This window comes from Halyomorpha halys, unplaced genomic scaffold, assembly GCF_000696795.3.
Source record: "Halyomorpha halys isolate HHAL.00 unplaced genomic scaffold, Hhal_1.1 Scaffold803.1, whole genome shotgun sequence".
NCBI classification, from domain to species: Eukaryota; Metazoa; Arthropoda; class Insecta; order Hemiptera; family Pentatomidae; genus Halyomorpha; species Halyomorpha halys.
In genome coordinates this window covers 739,761-757,041 of record NW_027115654.1, presented here as the reverse complement: position 1 = coordinate 757,041, position 17,281 = coordinate 739,761, and the positions used below count along the sequence as shown (strand labels likewise).

At 29.9% G+C, this 17,281-nt stretch overlaps 1 protein-coding gene across 1 annotated transcript; it reads left to right on the top strand.

Annotated features, from left to right (window-relative positions):
* The first annotated feature begins 455 nt into the window (after positions 1 to 455).
* LOC106686273 (uncharacterized) lies at positions 456 to 14,226 on the top strand. Its single transcript, XM_014429466.2, has 3 exons — positions 456 to 655; positions 8,411 to 8,523; positions 13,221 to 14,226. Exons 1-3 carry the CDS (start codon positions 482 to 484, stop codon positions 13,543 to 13,545), a joined length of 612 nt encoding a protein of 203 aa, XP_014284952.1. The 5' UTR covers positions 456 to 481; the 3' UTR covers positions 13,546 to 14,226.
* Positions 14,227 to 17,281: the final 3,055 nt, after the last annotated feature.

Genomic DNA, 17,281 nt, shown 5'->3' with positions numbered 1-17,281 from the left:
TCGAAGTAAACAGAACTAGTATTGCTTGAATGATAATCCTATATACTTTTATTACAGCCGTAAAATTTACTCACACTAGTACTTTAAATAGTGACATTATTATTTAAAATATATCAGAATTAAATCACTACAGGTACTTTTTAATTTCTTAAAATCATTTATTAAAACTATGAAAATTTGTCGAACAAGACATAAAACGACTGAAATCGCACCTTATTTAATATAAACGAATAATTTGAATCAGAAATAATTTATACTAAAACGCAATTATTGATTGTAAGGTTCCAATATCTACTTTTAAATAGAAGACAGATTTCATCCTTAGGTATTAATCTTTAATACCTTGAGATTAATAGGTGAATTAAAAAACCTGACGTAACGAAGTTTTGTTTAAACAAGCTGATAAAACCTTCCGTTCATTTATCAAAATAAAAATATATAGTCAAACCAGATGATGATTTTTATCTTGTGTTTATTTCTTATGCATTTTGTGTACAAAGTTTCCGGAGAGGTACAACATTTTAATTACAACATTACTGAGATATGTGAAAACTTACAGACTCTTTATGAAGTCATTTATCCAGTGGTGAATATGGAATTGGACCTCGATTTCGGACGGAATAGCCATAATTTCTATCTGTATGGGAATGGAACTGTGAGTGACTTAAAAATTAATTTTAGTGACTTAAAAAAAGTTATATAGTTGGAATATTATCAACTAAAAAAATATAAAATGAAGTGACAAAGAATTTAAAAGTCCTAATAAGACTTAAGATAAATTCCTTGATTCCTATTACATAAATGATTTTGTATTAGCTATGTGAAATGATTTTTTGGGAGGATATTTTCTATAATACATTATATAATTTTAAAAATAATTTGAGAAAAATAAATTCAATATATATATTTCATTATTCTACTATTCATTGTATGATAGTTTAGCAATATTTATTCATTTCCATACAACAATCACAATTAATACGTTATCAAAACACCTAAGTTGCCAATATTAACTAATTCAGTACCTCTAAAAAGACTCACAAAAAGCTATTGTTTTAACATCTATCATAATATTATACATATTAAAATAGGCTTCTTATATGATATAATTTATGAAGTTATGGATCATAATAACAATTAAAAATTAAAATGTTCAAATAAGAGTTAAAGTTCAGTTAATGGAGTAATTATACCCTACTCTAATTTTGAAGTATACTAATTAGCACAGTAATGAGTAATTATGACCACTAAGTTTAATTCTTAAAATTTTTAGTATTAAGGTGTAGATAGTTGACCGTAGATTAATGCTTGAAGAAGTTTGTCGGGGGATGCGGTCAGCAAAGAACAACATAAATAAACAAAAATAAATAAATATGGTTTTGTTTATTTATGTTGTTCTTTGCTGACCCCAACCCCCCGACAAACTTCTTCAAGCTTAAAATTTTTAGTATTGAAAAAAGTTTTTTTTTAAGGTATTAAACATGAAGAGCGTTTAATGTCAACTATACCTGAATCTTAATAAAAAAATGGGTTACCTCGTTTAAATCTGCTATTTATTATCTTTCGGCCTAGTAGTAATGATTGCTTTAAGTTGAATGTTACCACGCTTCACGCTTCGATCCCGAGATTTTTGTTTTGTTCTCTTTTATAATTGTGATTTCTATTCCTATATTTAATCTGATTTATTCAAAGTTTATAGAAATTTTCTAAAAATATGTTTTTTATACTTTACATAAAGCTCATTTTGTTTCTATACTTATTAAAAATAAAATGATAAAATAAGGTTTTAAAATTTAAATTTTTTGTTTGTTATACTTAAGAATATTTACTTTTACCATCATACAAGTATTAATTTCGCTTGTATTATCCGATATAACATCGATGGTTGTATTACTTTGAGCTGATAAATAATGCTTTGTTATATTAATAAAATAGAAATCATTGAGTATCCGGTAACACTACATATGATACAGATAAGTGGTACATAATTCGATTGCTTACTTCACAGAGGTGCTAAGTACATTTACACTAACTTTAGAAAAATTACAATTACAGATTCTCTCTTTCAGGAAAATTAATAAAAAAGTTTAATTTTTTTTCATGTTTTACTTACTTCTATGTTAACAAAAAAAATAACTTTAAATATAACTTTTTCTTCAATTTCATGAGACTGGTAATTATTTATTAAATAAATCAAATTGTATCCTTGTATAGTCTCTACACTTTTTATTACATCAATAGTCTAACGTTTCGGTCATTATTGCCATCCTCAAGAACAATCTAAGTATTTAACAGCATATTATTTATTCATTTGTAACATTTATAGCAACAACATTATCACTAATAATATAACATACCTTGAATATGAATTTTCACCTCACATCAAAATTTTAAAGTTGTTTTGCAGGCTATTCTTCCCTGGTCATTGTAATTAATAATTATATTAACAAGGCTATAAGAATAACGGATGATAGTAGGCTGAATAGAGTAAAAAGTATGATATTTAAAATATTTTTGGATAATTTTTACCCCAAAAAATTAATTTATAACATTTGGGATATAAACCCTAAAAATTGCAAAGATAGGATGGAAAAAATAGCAAATAATAAAGCAATTAATAATAAATATTATGGATTAGATTATATAAAGGTTTATCAGACGATATCCAGAGGTCATTTATATATTATGATGTTGAAGAATACTCATTATGTTATAGACCTAACAATAAAATTAAAAATTATTATAGAACTTTAAAGGACAAAATTGAAATCAAAAGTCAATCGGAATTGATATATAAAATTCCATGTTTAAATTGTCCAACTTTTTTAGCTGTGAAACAAAGCAAATGTTGGGGGATAGAATATTTCAACACAGAAGTGATACAAGAAATAATGAAAAGGATTCCAATAAAACAGCATTAGTACAGTATTCAGCTAAAAATCAACATAATTTTGATTTTGATAACACCATAATTTGACATAAAGAAAACAATATGTTCAAAAGAAAAATACTTGAGTCAATTTATATATCAGAAAACATCAATTATACAGTTAATTTTAAAACAGATACAAGGAATTTGAACCAACATTATGTAGAGATTTTAATCAAAAATAAATTTATGAAAAATATTTTTATTATTATTAACAATTAATTTTAATATGAATTTTAATAATTGGAATAAATACTAATTGAGACCAAAATACAATTTGAATTAAATTAAAGACAAGGCTGACCTGAGTGTGTGGAAGGTTATAAATAGTTTGAATATAAGGTAGTGATAGTGTGGATAAATTGAAAATTAAAAGTTTAAAAATTTATGAATTTTTAAAGAATAGATAAACTAAACATAAGCTTAGGTAAGCTTATTAATAATAAATATGACTCACTAATGATTGTCTTTTTACATAGGGTGTGTTTGACTTATAATTAATGACCTGGGCATAATAGCTTGCAAAACAACTTTTAAATTTTGATGTGAGGTGAAAACTTATATTGATGGTATGGTAAATTATTACTGATAATGTTGTTGTTATAAATGTTACAAATGAATATATAATAAGATGTTAAATATTTAGATTGTCCTTAGGGGTGGCCGAAATGGCCGAAACGTTAGACTATTGATATAATAAAAAGTGTTGAGACTATACAAGGATACAATTTGATTTATTTAATAAATAATTACAAGTCTAAAGAAATTGAAGAAAAAATTGTATTTAAAGTTATTTTTTTGTTAACATAGAAATAAGTAAAACATGAGGTGATTGAATATTACACACCATATTCAATCACCGCGTATGATAGTTGAGGATAACTATTTCTTTGATATGATTCCAGATAAGCTAAACAATGTTAATCACTAACTCTTTACTAGCGATGAGACTATACAAGAATACAATTTGATTTATTTAATAAAAAATACTATTTCAGATGTATATTTTAATCCAAGGTTTTATATTACACTAGATATTTTTCAAAACTACATTGGTAGTCTAAGATCTTGCTTCTTAGTTGGAGGTGGCTCAATGTGAAACATATTCAGTGTGGTTCCAGGCTCTCTATCGCTAGGGGGAGAAGAACCTGTCGTTTGCCACTTTAACATAAATACCATTGTTAGTGACTCCCATGTGTTGGTTCATGTCACAGAGGAAGGTACCAGATCTTTTGGATTTTCGTATAGGTGAAGGTTATAACTTCTGTTCAGATAGAATTGGAACAAATTATTAAAACTCATCTGATCAATGCGGGATTTTTCTAATATTTGAACAAACAAAAAAACGTTCGGAAACAACCCACAACAACGGAAGCAATGGTTGATTGGAAACAAGAAGGACTCCATGATGGAAACATGAAGGATTATGTGCAAATTAAAAGGTATAGAATTATCTCAAATAAAATTAAGCAACATTAATTAGCGAAATTTCTTTAATTCGGGATAATTGATCTGATATCACACTCTTTTCCTAATATTTACCGTAGATCTGTTGTGAATTGAGATACATACTATAATTGCCTAAATTGTCTAGGAGAAGTTGTCATTTTTTTGTTTAAATGCATCAACCATAGGTTTATAATCAGTATATTTTGTTAAATTGCGTCCTTCTAGGTGAAGTTTAAAACATTTTACAGGTAAATACATACTAAGCATTTGTAGACAAGTTATTTGTCATAAGCACTATATTTTTGCTCGGCTTCTCTGAGTTTTTTGGAAAAGAACTCAGAATTGCAATCAGAATCTGCAATCTAGTGTAGAGCACCAGCAACAGCAATATTTGAAGCATCTAAAAATAACGCCAGCTGATAAGTAAGCAATGCGACCTTGGCTAAATCCTTTTTACAAGCTTCGATATTCTTCGACGGTCTACATGGCTTTACTTTTGTCATTTTTCTTAATATTCTTGAGAAAACTGATTAATACTGCTTGGTTTTTTACTGCGTTCTTGATGTGCTATCTGTAAAAGTTCAATAGTCCGAGAAACGCTCGGAGGTCTTGAATTGTCTCCGGTCGTTTGTAATTAATTATTACTTTAACTTTTTCCAGATGAGTTTGTATTCTTGACGCCGAAATTTCAGGTCCAAGAAAAATGATTGCTTCGCTTCCAAATTCAGATTTGCTGATATTGATTGTCAGTCCATACTGCTGTAGGCGCTGGCCTTCAATGTCGCCCTTCATTGTTTCTGCCTTTGGGAATTCCCCTCTTCATTCCATTTACAAGACTGCTTACATTTTTCTGGATAAAATTTAGAGACATATTTATAATGGTAATAAACAAAAATTGTCTCTTACGTTAAACTTTTTACAGCTCCTACTTTGCGACCGTAATCGAGAACGAGATCATAATTGTTTAATTTCTTTTTCCATTTCAGAAATTTTTGTGTAAATTCACTCATGTGATTTCAAGATTACAATCATCTTCCGACTAATTTTAATTATTGACTGCTTCGGCTAATTTTTCGACGGCGTCATTTCCGGCGGAGATTTCCAAAATACTAGTCACAAATTTCAGTAATTTGTCTAACCATAAACTATCCGAGATTTCTGAACCTGCTAAAACTTTCATTTTTATCAACAAATGATTTAAAATCGACTATTCGCAATTCGTTAATCAACCTACGAATTTGGCGGACAGAACTTTCACGGAAATATTTTTCTAAGCCTTGTTTCGCCATATCATACTTATTGTATCTGTTGGCATCCACAGTTTCAATATTTTTGACAATTTTCAAGTCCAACTTTCCTGGCTAAAATATTGCTAGTTTATTGACACAATCAATGGAGGCGGTGGGAACGTTACTAACATCGTCGTCAGGAATGGTCAAGTAAATTTATATATAAGCAAAACATATTTATAATAAAATAAATATTTTTTTATTTCGTAGAACGCCAATTAAGTCTAATAAAATATGCTTCATGTTCTTTTGAATCGGGGTCACCAGTTGTCGGTGTCGAGGAATATAATTAAATGAGGAAACATTAAAACACTTTATATTTTTTGTCAACCTTATATAGAAACTTTTTTTACATTTGCAAAAGTCATATGAAGAAATTTAACAATTATATCATATGCTAATGAGGTATAGATAGTTGACCGTAGATTAATGATTGGAGAAGTTTGTCGGGGGATGCAGTCAGCAAAGAACAACATAAATAAACAAAACCATATTTATTTATTTTATGCCGACATTTCGAGCTGAGTTTCAGGTCTTCATCAGGGCTATAGAACAAAAGAGATAACAAAAACATTTAGAAATTTCTCTACTTATTTCAGTTTTTTAGACACTACTTGCATATGTTATATTATACATATCTTCTTACCTACATGATATTATATTTCATCCTTCACTGTGTTTTCAATCTACTACCATCTAATTTCAGGATTATCAATCATTTTATTTTATTTTTTTACTATTCAATTATCGGTTATCAATTTTTTTATCATTTATGATTCAATTCAATATTTTGTATAATTCCAAATTTGTTTGTGTACTATTCCTTTTAAATTTTATGTTTCTCTAAATGTTGTTGTTATCTCTTTTGTTCTATAGCCCTGATAAAGACCTGAAACTCAGGTTGAAACGTCGGCATAAAATAAATAAATATGGTTCTGTTGATTTATGTTGTTCTTTGCTGACCGCACCCCCCGACAAACTTCTCTGATTATTATCATTGACAAAAAGATGATAACACACGATTTAAATGATTAAATAGATAAATGATTAGATACTAAACGTGTACCAATAGGAATAATGATCGTATTAGTAGAACAATGTTTATTAATTAAGTTTTAATGTTTACCACCAAATTACCCAACGAAATACCAACAAATATTAAAACCTTTTTCCTTCCAAAAAGCAATCGCATAATTAAATCAAATGGTCGAGAGGTTTCAAATTAGTTTATAACACTTACTATGCCATCACATAGGTAAAAAGAAAAACAGAAAAAGGTGAGAGAAAACAGTAAAATTATGAAAAATAAAGAAAATAATAATAGGATTTCTGTACTAAATCTGCCATAGCACGACTAACTAACGTTCCTGGAGGGTGCAAGTGTTAAAAGAAAAACATTTTCAATCAGTAATTTATAACGGGACACTTTTTATAAGTTACAGATTTGGCCTCATACTAACCAATAAAAGGAATTAAAATAATTTATCATTGAAATCACTTTACAGCGGTAAATTTCATTTTTTTTTTTTAGTTCGAATGATAAAATAAATATTTGGACTAAACCAAATGTCAATTGGTAAATAAATAATTATTATTAAACAATAGCACTTCATCATCTCTGCTTCATGGTAATGGAAAGGGAATGGTAAAGAATTAAGTAATATAAAGATTCTGTAAAATTTATATCTTGCATTGAATTTACTAATACTCATCCGGAATATGCAATAAAACAAATATACACTTGTAATGTCAAAGTTTAGATAAAAATGTACTTTTACGATATATAGGTAAAGTTGTTTTACAAAAGTTATCAATTGAATTCCTAAAATCTCAGAACTTATGTATAAACCGTGTTTGTGCGCGCGCAGGTGTTTTTTTTTTCCTGATCCCTCTAAAAAAGAATAAAAACAAGAAATTAATGGTTGCTTTACGTATGGTTTACATAAATCAAGTTGAGTATTAGCTTTTTCTACCTGTGGTACTTTAAGGTTACGATGGAATACTTATCTCGTTATTGTGAATTGTCCATTCTATATGTTCCTACTAAAAAAAATAGTAAGTTAGTAAAATAGTTATTACTAAAGACAAAAGATAATGTTAAAAAATAATAAGAAAACAGTCAGAAATCGAAAAAGAGTGTGGAGTGCATCAGAAGAAAGGAGTTATAGGGTAATGTTTACATGGTTTTTGGAACCTTTCCTGCCCTGCCACCTCACAGGAAGGGGGATGGAGTAATATACGTAATGTACGTCATGTTACGTCTTTCTAGAGATGTTCCTTTGCATATCATCTGTAGTGTGCTGTTCTGGTGTTGTAGTGATTTTAAGGTTGTTGGGTATAGAAAATGTAGTAGTGGTGCGCCATGTACGAGTGATGGTCGTAATATTGCTTTGTAAATGAGTAATTTGAGTCTGAGTGATAGCCCTGGTGTATGGATGAGGTGTTTGAGTTGATATGATGTTGACTTGACGATCTGTATTCTGTTTTGTATGTGTGCAGTGAATGATAGGTGTGATTCTAGTTTCATGCCAAGGTATGTGAGATGTTTCTTGGATTGTATTGTGTGTTCGTTAAGTTTTGTTGCTCTGTTAGGAGTTTTCTTGTATGAGAAAGTGATAGCGTCCGTTTTTCGTGGGTTGATGTGTATGGTGTTTTCTGTAAGGTATAAGACATTTTATATTACAACTAGTAACAATTCAATGAAATTAATTAGACATAATATTTAATTAATAATATTTTTCAGGTTGTATTTTCTCCATACATGACTATTAATCAATGCAGTTCAAATAAAAGACATGGAAAAACATTTATAAATGTTTTAGTCAACGATATACTGACCATTCGGTTTGAAACGAGGTAATTATTTACATGTAAAAAAAAAATGATAACTCAATAATAAAATTGTAGTATTACATTGTGTAGCTTTATCCATGATAGAAATACTATTACCGAAATTATATTCATTATCAGTAAGTAGCTATGATTAATAATAGATAAAATAGATACCAACATTGTGTTGAATTGTTTCTTATCTTCTATAATAAAAGAACTTTTTAAATCAATAAAAAAAACTAGAAATAATCCAGTTTGTTTAATATATTTATTATTGGAGAATAATGGTCTTTCTTGAAAAATGACCTTTTAAATAAACTGTTTGAGACACGAAAATTTGATAATAGACGATTGATCACAACCAGTGTTATATTGTATTGACATCGGCCATTTGTTTTTAAACCATCGATACAGAGGCTTTGTTATCCTAAAATATATTTACCCAATTTTATTATAACGCCCGATACCATTTGTACACTAATTAGCTATAAATTTATCTCTGCTTCGCTCCTACCGTTCCCATCTAAGCAACTCATAAACTGGAATATGATATGAAAGAATTAGTCACTGGAATAAGAAAAACAAGTTCCTCATCGACTCCAAACCCTACCTACTTCCCTCCCTTATTATCCCTTACTTTTCATCAGCAATAATACTATTCCATTTCATTATTCTATTAAAAACCTCAAAGTCACTTTCAATCAATTCCTATCCTGAAGAACACATGTGTCCGAAACATCCTGAATATTTATCATTATTCCCAAACATTTCCATAAATTCTGCTAATCTATACCTTTAAAACCCCGCTAGCTACTTAACTACTCTCTTATTTCCTCATTTTGATTACGGTTGTTTGGTTTATGGAAGACTTACAGATGAACTCAAAGGAAAATTAAAGCGTCTTGTGAATGACTTCATAAGATTTCCTATTCTAATCCTAAGGAACCTTTTTATAGCACTAAGTTCCTTACCTTGCGTTTTTCTATTCATTCTTTGAACACCAGAAACCAATCGATATTTATGCTCCATTTTATAGAACTGCTTTCTTAGATGCTTTATTCGCCTATTTTTTTTTTTTTTTAACATTAGCTATTTTTTCGACTCTTTAAATCTCAATCTCCTGCATAAATGTAAAATTTATGTATAATAAATTCATAACCTTAGAGAGGTGCTTTATATATCAAGGCTGTATGCAAGACATAAGCAATTATTTATGTTCACTATTTTTGTTCTTATTTGTGTTCACTATAATGATTCTTGGTCGCAGCATAAAGATAATTTTTCATTCATTCATTCCAGTTATATACGGCTGGAACGCCATAGCCTAGATTAGAAAACTATAGAGAACGGGAGAGATCACGGTGAATCGGAATTTCATCCGGAGCGCGCTGATGGTGGAAACCATAATACTTCCAGCTTTAACTCTGAAGATACTATGGCACCTCAACACCCCGAAGTAGAACTCTTACACAGTATCCTTATTAATCATTTACGGGTGCATCAGTTGGAAAAAGTGTTAGAGCTGGAGGTAGTAATTGCACGGGTAATAGACCCGTACAATCACTTGATCCACAGGATTACAGGAATTGTATAACAGAGGATAGGGGGATGGTGAGAACCGACATGGCGCTGAGAAAACTGTGGGTTAGGGCGATAGGGCGTATCAAAAGGGAAAGAAGCTGCGAGTGTGGAAGCAAAACACCACTCTTAGGGACATAACTGGGGATATTAGAATAAGTACTATGGCACATCGAACGATAGGAATCAGTTGTGGATATGAGAGATCGTTTAGAGTAACCTTAATTAGAAAGCAGAACACCTTCACTATTGAAAGTTTGAATCAACCAAGGAAGAGAAAACCGACGGATATTGAAAAATTAAAACTTCTAACAGTAGAGGCATTTACGAAGGCTGAAGGAATCTCTGATCACAGACGAAGAAAATTATTGTACACAATTTTGTGTTTTTTTCTTTTTTCTAGCGGTTTCTTTTTGTCTCATTATACAAATATTCTATTTAATTTTTTCTCTCATTGCCATTTTGTCAAAAATCTGTGCTGGCACAAAAATCGTTAGTGCTATAAAAGTTTTACAGTGTTACTTTTTTTTTTCTGTGAAAGTTAGGGACGTGCAAAGATGCTATTCTTTCTTATTTTGTTGTTACCTTTATTGTAGATGTTATGCATTTTAGTTTTATTAATTGTTTTATACATATATATTTATAATCTCGGCTTAGGGAGATGGGTGGAGGAAAGGGGAATTAAGATCCATAAGAATGTGATATCAGTTGACGGAGGGCTACATCAGCTGATGGAATGCTATATCAGCTAACAGAGTGCCATATAACCTGATAGTAAAAATATTTTTGTGAATTAAATTTCTTCAGTTTTTAGTCTTTAACAACAATTAATTAGGCAATGTTAGATATACATTCTGTGTATTACTATAACTTAATTACATTTAAGTCTTACTTCCTTTAATTAAATACTTCCTTATTAAGCCCTGAACGTCTGGTCCTTCATAGGTTGTAGTGGTACAGATTTTCCTTTTTTATGTTTTCAAAACTGATTTTATGCTGATTAGTAAAATAAACTAAAACATTTCGTAATTTAAAAATCAGCAGTTAAAGCAGAAAATCTAAGAAATGTGTTGAATTAGGTTTGTGACTCCTAACTGCCAGAGGATCTAAAGGGGGGACTAAGGATTACAGAGATGGGAACTCCGATCTCAATGAAACTTTGTTTAGCTAGGTTGAAAAATAATCAAAGCATGATCGAGGACTCCTGAAAAAGCGTCCGAGGATTCAGGAAAAAAACAAAACATTTAATTTAATTTTATGTTAGGAGCAAAAATTGGTCCTAATACCAATGAAGGTGTTCATACAAATCGTTTTTGTTGTTTTTTCTTTACTAAAAATACGAAAATACTTTAATTGTTTAAAACTTCATAAGTTTACTACTAGAAAATTATTTTAAACATTTTTTTCTTTTGTAAAAACAAGATAGATTTATTTTCGTAATTGGAGAAACCACAAGTGGGTGAAAAGACCTTCTCAAGGACTCCTTAACTGCTCATTTCTTGGACACAGGACAATTTTTTGTGACGGTAGTTTTATTTTAAAGGTTATGATTCAAATTTATATAATAATGTGCCGACGAATGAAATTTAGAAGGCGGTTTAGGGGATAGTATTGCAGGAGCCGAAGATCTAAAAACTTTCTGAAACACAGAATTTTGTATCTGTAACATTATTGAAAGATATTATTATGTTGGTACTTCATATTAAATGATACTATAGTTATTTAAAACACTATTCAACTACATCTTAAAGATACGATATTTTCATTGGAATTTTAAGAAATCTCAACATAACAAATTCAACAGAAAAAAAACCCTTAAATGCTTTTTACTGACTTGAGAGCAAAAAAAACTACCCAGTCAGATTTAGTCAAGTTAGTTAGAATACGCAAAACAAAAGAAGTTGTAAATCCTATTATATATTTTAAACCTTTGATTTAATATTTTCTAACTGAAAATTCAGAGTATGGCTATTATTATTACTCTCTCTCTCTCTGGTTATTACTCTTTTTCATGGGATACAATTTTATTTCGCTTTCAATTATATGTTTCGGGATAAATAGAATTTTCTATCATTTTGTAATTAAATAGTATTTTGTGGCTGAATCTTAGCAGTGGTATATTGTATGTTTTTGGTGGTCGTTGTCAATTTTCCCAACTCTGGAATTTATATTTGAACGCGGTAATTATATTTTGTGGATGCTGACAATAAATCGAATGTCACTAACTAATATCAATTCAACGCGCACTAAAGGGAAAAATTTCCACAAATGCAAATCATATGATTTCCATGTGAAGTAGAAGATTTCCGGCGTAGATAATCTAACAAGCCTAAGGAACAAATTTTCTTAGAATTCCCTGAGGTGCAATTATCTGGAAGACATTTTATTTCAGGTAGATGAAATTAAATTGATTACTGATATCTACTAGAAATTAATTCTAAAACGATTCTCTTCTTTAGGTTTGTTGATTAACTTTAAAAAGTGAATACTTGGTGTTTTCGCCGTCAGAATGGGGTGAAAAAAAAAAACTAGGGATTCAAATTCACCTTAAAACCTAATTTAATATCAGAATCCTTAAACAAACGTACTCGAATTTATAGGAGCTTCCATAGGATATTCAGAAGGTTCAACAATCAACAGTACCCTCAAAATATAGAACATATGAATTAAAAGCTTAAATTATTGTATTTCTCTAACATTTTGATAAAATAATAATCAAACTAAATTGTTCAGGAAATTTGGGTTTTACATTTTTAAGCCCCAACGAACAACCTTCCTATTTAATTGTGTAATTGTGTATGTATATATTTGATATATTATTGCTCAATTGTATATATTAATATTATATCTTTCCCTTCTCTTTCTTACAGTACATTGTAATTGCTACAATATATATGTGAGTGGAATCTAAAATAAACTAGCAAAATCAATTTTGTTTAAAAACATTAATTCTTACAACTCAAGTTTATGTTTTCATCTAGATATTATTAATAACTCTCTCTTTCAGTAAATGTCTCTAAAAATAAAATATTACTTATTTTAAATGTAAATTGATCTATTCGAATAAAACGATGGCAAATCAATTAATTTTCAAGACAATAATTTTGTATTATCTAGGTTTTTTTTTTCATTTGTTTGCACAGGTCTTGGATAGTCATTGAAGACTGTGAGATCAGCATATTTGTTTCAACATCGACCTCTCATTGTGGCAGGATTGTCATCAGGATACTTTCCATCGATGTTGCTAAATTTAGTAGAGCTTCAGTAAAATGTGGGCAGCAAGACTTAATAAGACCAGACAAGGTGAAATATATACTCAGCAGCGCACTCGCCAGGTCCTCCTTAGTCGAAAGGAGATTTCTCATCAACTGTAAAAGTACTTCGAAATCAGCCTTAACTGAATTTTTGCGGGATATATTCAAATATTACATGAGCAAGCTGGCACTAAATGATAACATGGATATTTAGATTCAGATACTTACTTGCATATAACAGTAAAAAATAACAGAATGAAGACATAAGAAATATCCAAGCATAAGCATCTATGTCCTACACATGTCACAAAAGAACTTCTGATAATTTTTTTTTTTCATTTTTTTTACTTTTTTGTTCAAATATTTATTTATTGCAAAATAAAGGTAACCTTCCAACCAAATATTATATATTATGCTAGGATGCATAAGAGATTGCCTAGTAAATTAATAAATATTCTTCTATAAAACACGTTAATATTTTTTATTTTCTTGAAAAAAGAGAAAGAAAAAACCATTACAAGTGTTTAAAGATCCTGTCATAATGCACTTTTTTGCAAATAGTACCTCTGATCTCTGCAGTAGTCTACGAGCCAAAAAGAAATAAATTTCTGAGAGGAACTATTTTTGAAATGTCTCTTTCTTCAAATACCTGTTTGACCTACAATATTCTAGAAAAATCTAAGAGAGTAAAATGATCATGTTTTTCGCCCTCTTGAATATTTTCTAAACAATATATTGGGTAATGAATTGGTGAAAATTCCATACTGAAGTATCAGTTTAAAAATAAAATATATCATGATAAATAACAAAATATAGGCCACTTTAGAGCTCAAAAACAAAAAGTCAGGTATAAGTTGTTTCAGCAATGTTTTTGATAAAATTGAATATCTAGAAGAGCCACTTAATATTCTTGATTTTTCACATTTTATTTTTGAATTTTATCAATTGCTCAAATAATTTTGATTAAATAACAGCTCAAGTACATTTATTTTTGTTTATTTCAAATAATTTATGACCTCACATTGTTATTAATATTAAAATGGATACATATAAACAATGAAAGGATTTTATTTTTAACTTAAGGAGATAAAAGGAAATATATATTTTTTTTTTCAAGTAGAGAACATATTTTGTGAAATAAGGGTAGTAATATATACCTATTATGTACCGTTGGAACAATGTTAAATCATATAGGAGGATAGATATAAATTCCGAACACTATCTGGTTATCATGGAGTTAAAGCAGATGCAGATCGGGAGGGATAAGAAAAATTGCAGGCAAGGGATCATGATGTATCAAAAACTTCATACAAACAAAATATGGATAACTATGTTCAAAATCAAACTCTGACGTTACCGAGGAGACAGAAATAATCGTATCAAGGTGGCATTAAATTACAAGTAATGTTATATCTAAGGGGATATTTGAACCGAAGTACAGTGGTTAATAAGAAGTAAGGGTTGATACTTGGTGCACTAGTGTAAGATTAATGAAAAAAATATTTTTACAAACTTCTGAACAATCGACAAGTAGAAATAGAAGAGGAGAATGAAGTAATCGAAAATGTTGAAAGTAATCAAGATGTGTTACTTGATAAACATTACATTACGGATGTATTAGAGAGCATAAAAAATTCACCTGGGATAGATGGTCTGCCAGCGGAACTTTTCAATGAAAACTGGAAACTTACAGGAGTTCTTAAGAATCAATGTAGACAATCTGTGGGAAGAGGTAATCACCAGTAAGTGGTCAAGGGGCCAAAGAATACCAAGAGAATTCAAAAAGATAATAGGTTATCATGCAAAAGAAAAATCAAGTTATTCAGCCTGGCGTTTAACCTCGGCATGTGTGCCTCAATGTGAATGAGGGAAAATCTAAAATAATGGCATTAAGGTGAAAGATACCCGCACACCACCAGCATATGTGTGTTGTCAGTAATTATACTTTTGAATTTGTTGATAATTTCAGTTACCTTGGGTCTGTAATCAATGAAGAAATAAAAAAGATGGCGGTATAAGATCAAGAAGACTTACAGGAAATAAAGCATACTTTGCGCTGCTTAAAATATTTATAAAACGGTTGTACCCGTAACCGCAAATATAACGCTACATAAGACTGTTATTACACAGGTCATAAAGCGTACCGTGTGAGTGAAACATGGAAATTTAACAAAACTGTTGCGGAAAAAATTGAATTTTTAAACAAATATCTGTTGTACAAAATTTAAAATGTTACTTTAATCTGATAAACAAATAGAACACAATTAACAACACTAATATTGCATATACACTATTAAAAAGAAATAAACAGAATGACTACCTGCAAGAAGAGTAAGTGTCTGGAAAAAACAAATAACCCACACTTAAATTTCTTCTTTTCACATCCGCACTGTGTTATGCGAAAACTTTAGGGAGTAAGTTGCAGTGGGGAATCTAATAGCTATGAAAAGCATATTATAAGAAAACAATTGTATGTAATGTGACATACTGGGAGATTGCTGATTGACCGTGTGTATCAGTAAATGGTATTTGATCGGGGTGCGGTCAAATAAAACTCAAATAGTAAATTGGTGAACTATTTTTATTTGAACCAACGTTTTGCCCCGCGTTGTAGGGCTTCATCAGGGCTGTTTTGACGGAAGTCAAATCAGAGTTTTATATCTTGAGGCCCCCATGTGTTTTGTGACATACTGGAAGATTGCTGATTGACCGTGTGTATCAATAAATGGTATTTGACCGCACCCGGACCAAATACCATTAATTGTATGTAATGTTTCTGTTTATTAATCTTAATTTTTTTCTGTATAAATGTATTTTGGTGTTTAAAAATTAGTTAAGAAAATTCTTTCTCACAATAACTGTTTTGTTTTTCCAATGTAGGGAATGATTATGGACACAATAAAATCACAGAACGTCACCAGAATATAGTTCTTTCATTATTGACTAAGCCTCGTGATCCTCAAATATATAGTATTTTAATAGTCAAGGAAAAGAATATAAATACATACATACTATTATACAAATGAATATAATAATTCGATAACCTTAATAGTGATTTTCTGTTTTAATTATAAATTAATAAGATAATGATATTGTTATCTAGCATATATTTTTAGAAATGTTAGAATAGGATCAAGGCTTTGAGGTAAAATACACTAATAAAATAGAATAATTGGATATAAAAAATATATTTTTTAAAATCTTATTAATTTGAAACATAAAAATTGTAAAATTTATTGTGCTGTGAATTGGAATCAGAACCAGTTTTTGTTTAACCTATCTGGGAATGCTCCATTTTTACATGAAAAGTTATTTTCATTGTACTACATAACAAGCTACAAAAAAAAAAAAAACCTTAATGGATTCATAGAGTGTATCGACTGCTATTGACACAACATGGTCGAGCATTTCTTTAATTAGGAAAATCCAAAAGACATAGCGGAAGGTAAAAAGCAAAACAATAGTTTTGCTTGTAGGTACTAGCTCATTGCGGAATCTTAGGCACCGGAAACGCTGATCGAGTCGCCCATAAAGCCAGAAAAAAGCAACTATCTAAAATAACTAAACTGAGAGATGTTATTGGAAGACTGGGTGCACCAAATTTAAAAAATACTTCTGGTAGATTGGAAAAGTCTTGAAATATTAGAGAGGCTAAAAGTTGGTCCTAATTGTAGAAAACGGACCGATTGCTAGAATCGAGAGAAGAAAAGAAGAGACGTGGTGACTTAGGATTGGTCATTGCTAGTTTACGTATAACATGGACAGCATGGAAACATCTGGTCAAAGAATGTCCACTATTCGGAAATATAAGAAAAACTAGAGCTACCAGAAGCATTAATGGAAATTCTGGTTGACAGTGAAGCAGGTCTCCACTCTGTTGTAAGAGATACAAATCTTATATCTTAGATACATAGAGCCCACCCTTTGAGGAGAGAAAAAGAATCAAGTAA